Raw genomic sequence first — 13,470 nt, 5'->3', positions numbered from 1 at the left:
TGCTCTAACACAGGCACATACACGTGCACAAGTTCGTACACACACAGGCACAGACACACACACACACACACACACACACACACACACAGAGAGAGAGAGAGAGAGAGAGAGAGAGGGATTGAGGGAGGGAGGGATCGAGGGGAAGCGGGAGGGGGAGGGGCAAAGCTAGAGAAAGTGATATTAATGTAGTCACCTCATTTGAAAGCTGAGGGAGGAATTGCATACCTTCAATTAAAAGGAATGGGGAGGATGATGAGAACAAGATTAGTTATGCACATGATCAGTTGCCGAAATTGCAAATTGAAGCCTAACCAAAACTTTATTGTTGCCGTAATCTATGTACATGTGAATGTAGGCAGAAAAAAAAAACCTTCAAGTTTTGTTATTTAAAAAACAAATGTTTCCTATAAATTAAAAAACACAAAAGAGTACAGCAGGGAAAAATGTGAAAATATCTCTAAATATGAGCATCTAGATTTAAACATCACACCTTTTATTTTCCCACTACCCTTGGTTTATGTAAAAGCCCGCTGTTTTGGGATCTGGATGAAGAGTACATAGAATTGTTTGTGCTTTTTATCTAAGTTGAGGTGGGTATGGGTGGCTTAGAAACAGAGCAACCAGTTTAGGATCCTTGAAATACTCTAAATATGTGGTAATATTAACATATGAAAGGAAGTCCATCCGTGATACACATTGAGTCTTGAAGCTAACCTCTGGTGAAATGATGGGCTGCTAATGTGGAGAGAGAGCCTTCCCTCACTTTCTGTGCCTGTGTAAACTCCACATGTGTCACAGGGGAAGGGAAGAGAACAAAAGAAACAGAGAGAAACATGATTGACAAGTGTTAACCCCTTAGATGTACTGATACATGATAATACATAATGAAAAATAACAGGGGCTGGAGAGATTGCTCAGTGGTTAGGAGCACTGACTGCTCTTCCAGAGGTTCTGAGTTCAAATCCCAGCAACCACATGGTGGCTCACAACCATCTGTAATGAAATCTGATGCCCTCTTCTGGTGTGTCTGAAGACGGCTACAGTGTACTTATATATAATAAATGAATGAATTTAAAAAAAAAGAAGAAAAATATCAAGGCATAAGACAAAATACTAAAAAATTTAAATGCAAAACATTACAACTTTATAGTAAGGAGCAGTGGGGAGGGGTCCTCAGAAAGTTAAAACTCAAGTAATACGAGGTGGGGTTTGCAAACTGCCACTTTATCACATACAATGTACTATTGTGACTCTCAAGATGGCTTTGTTCTCTCCATTGCATCTGGGGACTATTTATTTTCTCTTTTTTATTTTGGACAAAGATGCAGATAGACTAAGCTGGTCTGGAACTTGCTCTGTGGCGCAGGCCAGTCTCAGTCTCATAGTTGCATTTCATTAGCCAGCCTCAGTGTTAGAATTGCAGACGTGTGTACCATACCTGGCTAGGACTATTTAATCCAGGCAGTTCACTCCACTTGAAGTTTATCTTGGTACGGTCATGGATTGAATTCTTCAGATAAATTAAAGTTTATCCAAAAGGCGGGTATGCATTTATATGTATGTATTCATATTATATGTACATTTATATTTGGAGAACACACACACAAACACAGTGCAGTTTCTCTATAGATGTTTAACCATCTGTCTTTTTAACATTAACCTGGAAGAGAGACTAGTTACAGACACAAAGCTCTGAGAAGGCTATTAACACTGCATGTTTGATCTTCGAACTGACTTTGATCTTATCCCTCACTATTTGAGGCCATGGTTACTTTGTGGGACGGTTTGGACAATTATCCTCAATGCTTCCTCTCACAGTGAGGATCACTTCTCACTTCATCTATCCATCCTCTTACCTGAGACCAAATTTCACCCTCATTAACTGACCTCAAATGCTTCCTAAGACTCTATAAACCCCTTGCAGGCAGGAATTAAAGTCTTTTATCTTTCCAAACCATACACACACACACACACACACACACACACACACACACACACATGTCACCTGGATTCTTGCCTTGAATGCTCTAAGAATTTAACAAATGAAGTATTGGTTGAACTAATTAATTATAAGGGAAAATACTGGATAGCCTATTTCTCCCAAGCTTTTAATTGCCTGTTCCGCTGGAGTAACTAAAGAATACAGTTTCCTGAGAGCCAGGATTAGTTAATATTGCTTCAGAGAGGGATGCAACGTTTTGATCATATCAAAACAGTAACTTTGTCTTTTACTAATAGCACATGTAAAATTCCATTTATTAAATGAAACGTTTTTTCCCAAAGTGTTCTAAGGCATGGTGCAGAACTTTTGCATGATTTATCTTGTGTGCAGTTGCCAGTTGTTAGAAGATGGTGAATGAGGAACAAGGTTATTGTCTTAGTCAGGGTTTCTATTTCTGCACAAACATCATGACCAAGAAGCAAGTTGGGGAGGAAAGGGTTTATTCAGCTTACACTTCCACATGCTGTTTATCACCAAAGGAAGTCAGGACTAGAATCGTAGCAGATCAGGAGGCAGGAGCTGATGCAGAGGCCATGTCACTTACTGGCTTGCTTCCCCTGGCTTGCTCAGCTTGCTTTCTTATAGAACCCAAGTCTACCAGCCCAGGGATGGCACCACCCACAATGGGCTGGGTCCTCTCCCCTTGATCACTAGTTGAGAATATGCCTTACAGCTGGATCTCATGGAGGCATTACCTCAACTGAGGCTCCTTCTCTGTGGTAACTTTAGCTTGTGTCAAGTTGACACAAAACCAGCCGGTACAGTTATTAAGTAAATGTGCAGATGTTCAAGTAGAAGCTGAGTAAGTTACTGGTACTCGCCCAAGCCTATGATGCTCTTGCTGCCTTTTCTTAACCACCACGCTGTTTCTACAGTAGATAAACAGCCTAAATAAGTGAAAATGCTTATACTGAATTAAATTACCACAGGACATTAAGAGGTAGCAAATTAGTCCAAAAGAGAACTAACTAAGCAGGTGACGGCAACAACTTCTTTTAAAGGGCCAATGTTAAAGTGCATGTGTACTTGAGTATCCTAAAGCAGTGTTTGGTTTTCATCCTACAAATGCAGGGTCTGGGTCATAGTCATACAGGGCCACCACTGCTTGAGGAAGAAAGAATAAAAAGGGAAGGGAAGAAAGAAATTACTGAATTATTATTTACATTAAATCCTATGTCCCTGCCTAAAGCGAATGCACCAGGAGAGATGTCTTTTATTTTAAATCAGACTAAGTCATTCTAGAAATTATCCTTTTTAAAACCTGGCAAGGAGAAGAGGCAAAAATGAGGGGATGAGTTTGGACAGCACAGGCTCTGGATTTAATGTACTGTGTGTGGCTTCAGTTAAACTAAATGATGGCTCCATAATTCAAGAATCTTTGTATCAGGGACCACAGCATGCTACTGAGAAGACAGGTCCTCTTATTTCAGTCTGGCTTCTAAAATTGTGACATTGGGGCCCTTAACCTTGGCAAAATCAGCCTGCAAAGCTTTGTGTATCCTGCAAAGCTTCACACATTAACACGTGTATTTCCCCATTGCAGGCAGACACATGTCAACCACCCCTGCTTTTCTAATTTGTTTGGTGCAACTGAACCAGTCAGTTTGGGCCTGTGAGAGCCAGTCCATGTAGCCAGATGTGCTAGTGAGTGTGCACATGTGATACTTCCAAGAGCACGCACATTATGAGTGCCAGTGCGAGGCAATGACAGAGAATCCTTTCCAGCCTCTCTTTGGGAAAACCACTCTCCTTCCCTGCCCTGCATGCTCCTGTAGACACCACACCTGTCTGCTTAGTGAACATTGCAGCCCCACCCCACCCCCGCTCCTAGGCAGCACTGGTGCTCAGTGCTTCTGTGCTGCCCTGTGTTCAGCACATACAGCAGTCTCTTAAGTGCTCAAAACAAAGGATCCAATATGTAAATGGATACTCTGGTTGTCTGAGAGTCAGTCTTGGCTATTTTAACTTATGTGTCCACATTTTGCTTTGATGAATACTTATCGTTTTTTAAAAAAAGGGTACTTTGAGCCCTTCCAAATGGAATGCTACTGAATAAATGCCGAATGTACATAATACAGTATATGTCCCCAGATAATGGAGATAGAAGTATAAAAGCAATATCCATTCTGCTTAAGGTTCTGCGTCTATGTGGACTTGCTAATAGGTGGCAGACACATAGCTCCATCAGAAGTGCTGCTCTCATGAGTGAGCTCAATAACCAGAGACCCCAGGCTTCTACCAAAATGCGAAACACTTCAAGGCAATCCACTTAGAGTTAGACATTTAAGGAATGTCATTCCGTGCATAAAATTCACATTGAGAGTGTCATTTTACTATGATGTTTACATAGTTTTTAAGGGTTTATGTTTCCTTTGTGTTTATTGTTGAATTTTATATTACAGAGCATTTCAAATGTAACAAAATTAGATAATGCCCCTTATGCACCATTGCCTGTTTTAGTTATTAATACTTCTTCAGTCATGTTTTAGCTAAGCTTACTTTTTTGTCCTAAAATATTTTAAGGTAGATTTCAGACAGTATTTAACTCATCTGTAAACACTCAGCATATATGTCTGGCTTATAAGGTTTTTTTTTTTTTTTAATATTAATGCAATACTAATTCTTACCTCCAGAATTAATAACATCCTAATTAATATCCAGCAATTTCTGATGCCTTGACTGTCTCAACCCTATCACTTAATGAGGATGGCAATGTGGCTTAGTCATTAAAGTACTTTCCATGCAAACCTGAAGAACTGAGTTGAAATTCCAAGCACCCAACATACAATCAGGTGCAGCGGTTCATATCTGTAACCCCAGGAATGAGGGATAGAGATTCATTGATCCCTGGAACTTGCCCACTAACCACCCTAGCCCTGTTGGTAAGCTCCGAGTCGTGAGAGGTGGCCTTGGAGAAGTATGGTGAACGATGCTAGTAGTCATACAGTGAACATGCACACATGCATTGGTTCTTACAATGCACATGAGCACATGACCTCATATATAGCATAGAAGATACACATATAACAACCACAAATAGCATTTTACAAGGGGAGCAAAGGGACAGAAAAATGCCTCACAGGTTAAGGTTCTTGCTATTTAAAGATTATGACCTAAGTTGAATCTTCAACATCCAAGTAAATATTAGGGGTGGTAGAAAACAACTATGACTCTAGTGTTAGAGGGTTGAATTATTGTACTCAAGTATCATACATCTGATATGCAATGTGTGTATGTGTGCATGTATGTGTGTGTGTTCATGTGTGTGTATGTGTGTGCATATGTGTGTATGTGTGTGTACATATGTAGAGGCCAGGGGTTGGCATTGCTTTCTACTTATTTTCTGTTTTTTTAAGACATCTTTTGATTAACTTGGAGCTAATAATTTAATTGGAATTCATATAGGATTCATGTAGTTAGCTATTTATGCTTCTTGTATCTCTTTTATTATATATAAATATTTATATTTTTCATTAGAATCACTTATAATTAATCAAGGGAATTTAAAGAGAAAGAAATGCTTCTAAAGTTAATGTTTTGAACTTTATTTTAAATAATTAGTTTATACATTTTCTACATTTTCAGATTCATGATATTTAATGCTAAAATATGAGAAAAGCAGAGATAGGGAAGATTTTTTCTTCTGTGATTAAATGACCATGAATTAATTCTGTTACCCAAAGGTCCTTATCCTTTGGAGATTAAGCATGCCTGTATTATGTCAAATTTTAAAGTTTTCTATACTTTGACCTACCCAAATATCATTCTAATGATGAATACATAGTTTGTCAATAAACACTTTATGTCTGCAATGTATCTCTTTTTTCTTTAACATTTTGGGTTTATGTTTCTATATCATAAATTCAAGCATAAGTATTTGTATTTCTTTGCTTACACAAGTTTGAATCACTAAATACTGTGTCTATTTCATACAATCATTGAGTTCAATCTGATATTTTCAAAGCACTGTCCTTTGTAAACTGATTAGACCATATATTTATCTCATTTCTAATATTCATTTTTGTTATTCTACCAAATTCTCTTGCAACCCAGGTAGGAGGGCAGAGAGGAATTTCTACTGCACTGTAATTTTAACACTGCTATCCTCAATTTAAATTGTGCAGTACTGCTTAAATGCCTCAAGATTTTTCCAGTTCTTTTTATAAACTTCAAATCTTGTGAAATCTTTCCTTTCTTAGGACACAAACGAGTCTGCCAAACAAGAAGATATTTTGGAATCTACGACAGATGCTGCGGAATGGAGTCTAGAAGTGGAACGTGTACTGCCGCAACTGAAAGTCACGATTAGGACTGACAATAAGGTATAAAGAGAGAGCATGTCTGCTCCAAACCACCGTATGAACTGCTTCAAGGTTGAGAATGCCCACGATTTTAGTAATGGGAGAAGAATGGTAGGGGTTCAGTGTCCAGCAAGCTGGCCTGTAATTTTTCTGCCTCAGCAACTCCAGTGGTGAAATTATAGGTATAAGCCTCCTTGCCTGACCTGTGCTTTATTGTAACAAAATTTAACAAATTGAATGAACACTGTAATACAGTCAGAAGAGAAAAAAATATTCAAATGGATTTAGAACATACATATGCTGTGTCACTTGGGTTGTCTTAGTCAGGGTTCCTATTCCTGCACAAACATCATGGCCAAGAAGCAAGTTGGGGAGGAAAGGGTTTATTCAGCTTACACTTCCACATTGCTGTTCATCACCAAAGAAAGTCAGGACTGGAACTCAAGCAGGTCAGGAAGCAGGAGCTGACATTACTGGCTTCCTCCCCTGGCTTGCTCAGCCTGCTTTCTTACAGAACCCAAGTCTATCAGCCCAGGGATGGTACCACCCACAATGGGCTGGACCCTCCCCCTTGATCACTAGTTGAGAAAATGCCTTACAGCTGGATCTCATGGAGGCATTTCCTCAACTGAGGCTCTGTGAATAGCTCCTTTGTGTCAAGTTGACACAAAACCAGCCAATACATGGGTTGAGAAATTTTTCTCAATAACTTTCATGTACTTTATTGAAAATCACATTTTCTTGAGATGACCTGGAATTCAGTGGTCACACCAGGTAATTAGAGTTGGAAGATGTTTTAGAACTTGCTGTTTTGTATTACACATAACTGGAGGTTACAGCCAGGGGCAGGGCCTTCTCCCTGACTCCCCAGCACTTAGGTGGCATATATATATATAAGAATATATCCAGGAATATATAAGAAGACAAGGAATATATAATAAGACAAGGAAGGATTGGATGACTGAGAGGGTGAGCGGCTTCTAAATCAAGGTACTGCTGTTTTTTGCCTACGGCATTGTAAATAATGGCTTTGGGGTATCCAAAGGCACATAAGAAAGCCATTCTGTTTTCAGTAACGTCAGTAATAATCTCATCATAAAAGGGTAAAGAGACATTGAGGTAATGGAACTAAAGGGAAATTTCATCTTTAGGGGGTTAAACATAAACTCGGAATTAGGACACAACATTCTACAGAAGATCATTACTGAAAACCATGGTTTTGTGTCTATCCTCAAAGTAGAAACTCTACAAAGATTGCGATTTTCTGAGATTCTTGAAAGAATATTTGTCCTTTAGATATGTCCCATGACCCTTAAGAAGTAGCCTATGCTCCTGTGGCATCTGAGAACAGGATAAGTCTAAATGAGAGACAATTCTTTCAAAATCAGTGGGAGAATCCTGCAGCCGGTCCACTGCCTACTGAGTAGCATATTAGAGGTGAATGCCTGGTTTGCACATCATGTGTAAATTATCTATTAATAAGAATTTCTTCACTGATTAAATTTCTGCTAGAAATGAAAATTTTCAAAAAAGTTATAGTGTTCTTCTTCTATTGCTTTCGCAAAAGAAAATGCCCTTTCCAGTTCTTTAACTTTTGTTAGAACAAATTCTTTTTATAAAATAAAAATTGCTATTGTGATTCTAGATATAATAATGTGTTAAAATGATTGTGTAGTTACAAACGGTTTAATCCTAGAAGAAAGCAAATTTTAGTTGTTTGCTTTCATGCCAAGTAAACTCTAAGAAGCAGACATGTCCCTGAGAACCTAAGGGTTCTGAGTGGGAAATCTTAGCTCTTTCCACACACTGGCGCTAACCAGGAAGGAAAGTGTACCCATGGCCCTAACACTGACTGCTTGGCAGCTCAAACTGCAGGGTAGACTCTAGAGTGCACCAATTCAGAATTCTGGGCTGTGAAGAATCAGGACAATCTCAATTGTCCTTCTTTCTTGGGAAATAAATAATTAACTAATTTAAAATTGAACACTGGCTCCCACCACATGCTGCCAGCTTCTCATGAGGGTTGACTGTGCCAAATTATTTATATAATCAAGTGTGTGATTAATATCCCCAAGAGTAGATTGATTTTTATTTCTTGGTATTTCTTAGGACATGTGGATATTATTTTGAATTTTGATTCTTTTTTTTTTTTACAAAAAAAATTCCCAACTTTATTTTATATTGGCTATTTTATTTGTTTACATTTCAAATGTTATCCCCCTTCCCTGTTTCCCCTCTGAAAATCTCCCATCCTATGCTCCCTGCTTTTGTAAGTGTGCTCCCCTACCTCACCCACTCCCACCTCACCACACTAGCACCACCCACACTCTGGGGCATCGAGTCTCTACAGGACCAAGGGCCTCCCCTCCCACTGATGGCAGATAAGACAATCCTCTGCTACCTATGTGGCTGAAGCCATGGGTCCTTCTATGTTTACTCTTTAGTTTGTGGTTTAGTCCCTGGAGTTCTGAGGGGTCTGGTTGGTTGATACTGTTGTTCTTCCTATAGGGTTGCAAACCCCTTCAGCTTCTTCACGTCTTCCCCTAACTCCTGCTTTAGGGACCCCGTTCTCAGTCCAGTGGTTGGCTTTGAGCATCGGCATCTGTATTGCTCAGGCTTTGGCAGAGCCTCTTAGGAGACAGCTATACCAGGTTCCTGTCAGCAAGCGCTTCTTGGCATCAGCAATATGTCTGGGTTTGGTGTCTGTAGATGGGATGGATCCCTAAGTGAAGCAGTTTCTGGGAGGCCTTTCCTTCAGTCTCTGCTCCACAATTTGTCCCTGCATTTCCGTTAGACAGAAACAATTCTGGGTAAATATTTTTGAGGTGGGTAGGTAGCCCCATCCTTCAACCAGGCGTCCTGCCTAATCACTAGATGTGGTCTCTACAGCTTCTCTCTCCCCTTTGTTGGGTATTTCAGCTGATGTCATCCCTGTCCTGTCCTGGGAACCTCTTGCTTCCCTGGCATCTGGGATTTTCTAGTTGCTATCCTCAGTTCTCCATCCGCTACTGCTACACACCTCTGTTCAATATCCTGGCCCTCAGTATATCTCTCCTGTGTCCTCCCACACCTGATCCTGCCCCCTCCCTCTTATGGTTAAAACATACTGATTGAAGCCATAATTAATTGCTTTGTCAGAATTCTTCTCTGGGTCATTTGGTCTTTATGGCTAGTGTGTCACAGCATCTTTTCCCCTCTGAGCCTTTCAGATGTACCAAAGGGGAAGAAGCATACCATTAGGATCAATATTTATTTAGCTTAAGAAAAAACTATACTGTGATTTTAAAACATTAAGAATAGAAAATGGATTCTTATTACTTACTCAGAAATTACAAAAAAAAAAAAAAAAAAAAAAAAAAAAAAAAAAAACCGAAAGAAACAGTAAGCAGGCCGCATGTGAGTTATCTTCTCAGGTCTTATGTTCCTGGGAGCTGCTGCAGTTTCACACATATCCTCCCTCCTTTGCCTTGATTCTTGACCCTATCCAGTCACAGCCTTTACTTGACCAACACAGTGTTTGTCACTCAGGCCAGGCTACTTGAGGCATTTAGAGACCCTTCTTATTTTATTTGATGTTTGAGGAAGAAAAAAACAAATTAAATATTTCTCCATCAGTGCATTTTACTGGTTATCATGTATTAATATTTGAGCACCTCAGAGATTCTGGGAAACACATAATAAAGGGTCTCATTATTTAAACTTATTATAAATTTAATTTAAACAACTTTATATTAGTAAATAAATTTCATATTTGTCTGCCGTGGGTTAAGGGGTTTTTTGTTGTTGGGTTTTGTTTTGTTTTTTTTTTTTTCTTTTTCTTTTTTTTACAGTGAGCAAAAAGTATATGTAATACAGGGTGTAACCCGGAATTTGTCAATGTGTTCTTGGTGTGTAAGGATTGAGCATGACTTTTTGTTTTGTTTTGTTTTGTTTTTTTCTTGGACTTCACACTGTCTGTGAGTTGTTTCTGGGGCAGTGCGAGCCTCTGGGGTTAGCATCCCACTATCAGTGACTGCATATTATGTCTGTTCTTTTGTGACTGGGTTATCTCACTCAGGATGATCTTCTCTAGATGCAGCCATTTTCTTAAGAATTTGGTTAAGTCATTGTTTCTGGTGGCTGAGTAGTATTCCATTGTATAAATGTACCACAATTTTTGTATCCATTCATCTACTGAAGGACATCTGGGTTCTTTCCAGCTTCTGGCTATTATAAATAGAGCTGCTATGAACATTGTGGTGCATGTATCTTTGTTGTATATTAAAGTGTCTCTGGGGTATATGCCCAGAAGTGGAATAGCTGGGTCTTCAGGTAGTACTATAGCCAATTTTCTGAGGTATCGCCAGACTGATTTCCAGAGTGGTTGTATTAGTTTGCAACCCCACCAACAGTGGAGAAGGGTTCCTCTTTCTCTGCAACCTCACCAGCATCAGCTGTCATCTGAGTTTTGGATCTTGGCCAATCTGACTGGTGTGAGGTGGAATCTCAGGGTTGTTTTGATTTGCATTTCCCTGATGGCTAAGGATGTTGAGCACTTCCTCAGATGTTTCTCAGCCATTCGATATTCCTCAACTGAGAACGTTTTGTTTAGCTCTGTACCCCATTTTTTAATAGGGTTGTTTGATTCCCTGGTGTCTAGCTTTTTGAGTTCTTTGTATACTTTGGATATTAGGCCTTTATCTGATATGGAGTTGGTAAAGATCTTTTTCCATTCTGTTGGCTGCCGTTTTGTTTTCTTAACAATGTCCTTAGTCTTACAGAAACTTTGCAATCTCATTAAGTCCCATTTGTTAATCTTTGACCTTAGAGCTTGAGCCATTGGTGTTTTGTTCAGAAAATTTTCTCCTGTGTTTATGTGTTCTAAGGTTTTCCCTACTTTCTCATCTAATAGTTTCAGTGTATCTGGTTTAATGTGGAGATCTTTGATCCACTTACACTTGAGCTTTGTACAAGGAAATAAGAAAGGGTCTATTTTTATTCTTTTGCATGCTGAGTGCCGGTTGGACCAGCACCATTTGTTGAATAGGCTGTCTTTTTTCCATTGAATGTTTACAGCTCCTTTGTCAAAAATCAGGTGACCATATACATGAGAGCTCATTTCTGGATCTTCTATTCTATACCATTAATCCACGTGCCTATTTCTGTACCAGTACCATGCAGTTTTCAGCACAATTGCCTTGTAATATAGCTTGAGGTCAGGGATAGTGATTCCCGCAGATGTTTTCTTGTTGTTGAGGATGGATTTCGCTATTCTAGGTATTTTGTTATTCCAGATGAAATTGCACATTGATCTTTTCAACTCAATAAAGAGTTGGGTTGGAATTTTGATGGGGATTGCATTGAATTTGTAGATTGCTTTTCGTAGGATGGTCATTTTAAAATGTTGATCCTTCCAATCCATGAGCATGGGAGATCTTTCCATTTTCTGAGATCCTCCTCAATTTTTTTTCTTTAGAGGTTTGAAGTCCTTGTCATACAGGTACTTCACATGCTTAGTTAGAGTCACACCAAGGTATTTCATAGTTTTAGTGACAATTGTGAAGGGTATCTTTTCCCTAATTTCTTTCTCCACATGTTTGTTCGTTTGAGTATAGGAAGGCTACTGATTTGTTTGAGTTAATTTTATATCCAGCCACTTTGCTGGACTTGTTTATCAGCTGTAGGAGTTCTCTGGTGGAATTTTTGGGGTCACTTAAGTACACTATCATGTCATCGGCAAAGAGTGATGTTTTTATCTCTTCCTTTCCGATTTGTATCCCCTTGATCTCCTTTTACTGTCTAATTGCTCCAGCCAGGACTTCCAGTACTATGTTGAATAGGTAGGGGGAGAGTGGGCAGCCTTGTGGAGTCCCTGATTTTAGTGGGATTGCTTCAAGTTTCCCACCATTAAGTTTGATGTTGGCTGTTGGTTTGCTGTATATTGCTTTTTATGTTTAGGTATGGACATTGGATTCCTGTTCCTTCCAGGACTTTTAACATGAAGGGGTGTTGAATTTTTCAAATGCTTTCTCAGCATCTAGTGAGATGACCATGTGATTTTGTTCTTTGAGTTTCTTTATATGGTGGATTACATTGATGGATTTCCTTATATTAAACCATTCCTGCATCCCAGGGATGAAGCCTACTTGGTCATGATGAATGATCGTTTTGATGTGTTCTTGGATTCGGTTTGCAAGGATTTTGTTGAGTATTTTTGCATCAATGTTCATAAGTGAGATTGGTCTGAAGTTCTCTTTCCTTGTAGGGTCTTTGTGTGGTTTAAGTACGAGGGTTATTGTAGCCTCAAAAAATGAGTTAGGTAGTATTCCATCTGATTCTATCTTGTGGAATAGTTTGGAGAGTATTGGTGTTATGTCTGCAATAAATGTCTGATAAAATTCTGCACTGAACCCATCTGGACCTGGGCATTTTTTGGTTGGGAAGCTTTTGATGACTGCCTCTATTTCTTTATGTGTTATGGGATTATTTAGATGGTTTACTTGGTCCTGGTTTAAATTTAGGATCTTGTATCTGTCTAGGAATTCGTTCCTTTTCCTCCAGATTTTCCAACTTTGTGGAGTATAGGTTTTTGTAGTAGGATCTGATGATTTCTTGAATTTCCTCCGTTTCAGTTGTTATGTCTCCACTTTCCTTTCTGATTTTGTTAATTTGTATACTTTCTCTTTGCCCTCTAGTTAGTCTGGCTAGGGGTTTATCAATCTTGTTGATTTTCTCAAAGAACCAACTCTTGGTTTTGTTGATTTTTTTCAATGGTTCTTTTTGTTTCTATTTGGTCTATTTCTGCCCTAATTTTGATTATTTCTTGCCATCTACTGTTCTTGGGTGTATCTGCTTCCATTTGTTCTAGGGATTTTTGCTGTGCTGTCAAGTTGCTGATGTATGCTCTCTCCAGTTTCTTTTTGCAAGCACTTAGGGCTATGAGTTCTCCTCTCAGTACTGCTTTCATTGCATCCCATAGGATTGGGTATGTTGTGTTTTCATTTTCATTGAATTCTAATAAATCCTTAATTTCTTTCTTTATATCTTCTTTGACCCTGCTATCCTTTAACAGAGCATTGTTTACTTTCCATGTGTATGTAGGCTTTTTGTTGTCTTTGTTGTTGTTAAAGGCCAGCCGTAGACCATGGTGATCTGAGAGGATGCATGGGAGTATTTCAATCTTCTTAT

The 13,470-nt window shown here is 39.0% G+C and overlaps 1 protein-coding gene across 1 annotated transcript in view; it reads left to right on the top strand.

The window, feature by feature from the left end:
• IFT57 (intraflagellar transport 57) overlaps positions 1–13,470 on the top strand; it is a gene marked incomplete at its 5' end in the record, with an annotated part of 60,294 nt that overhangs the window by 20,826 nt on the left and 25,998 nt on the right. The window contains one exon of the mRNA XM_080918727.1: positions 6,202–6,324. Coding sequence (XP_080774853.1) covers positions 6,202–6,324 — 123 coding nt within the window. The remainder of the gene's footprint in view (positions 1–6,201; positions 6,325–13,470) is intronic.

Source organism: Micromys minutus, assembly GCF_963924665.1.
Source record: "Micromys minutus genome assembly, chromosome: 7".
Classification (NCBI taxonomy): Eukaryota; Metazoa; Chordata; class Mammalia; order Rodentia; family Muridae; genus Micromys; species Micromys minutus.
This window is presented reverse-complemented; position numbering and strand designations above follow the sequence as displayed.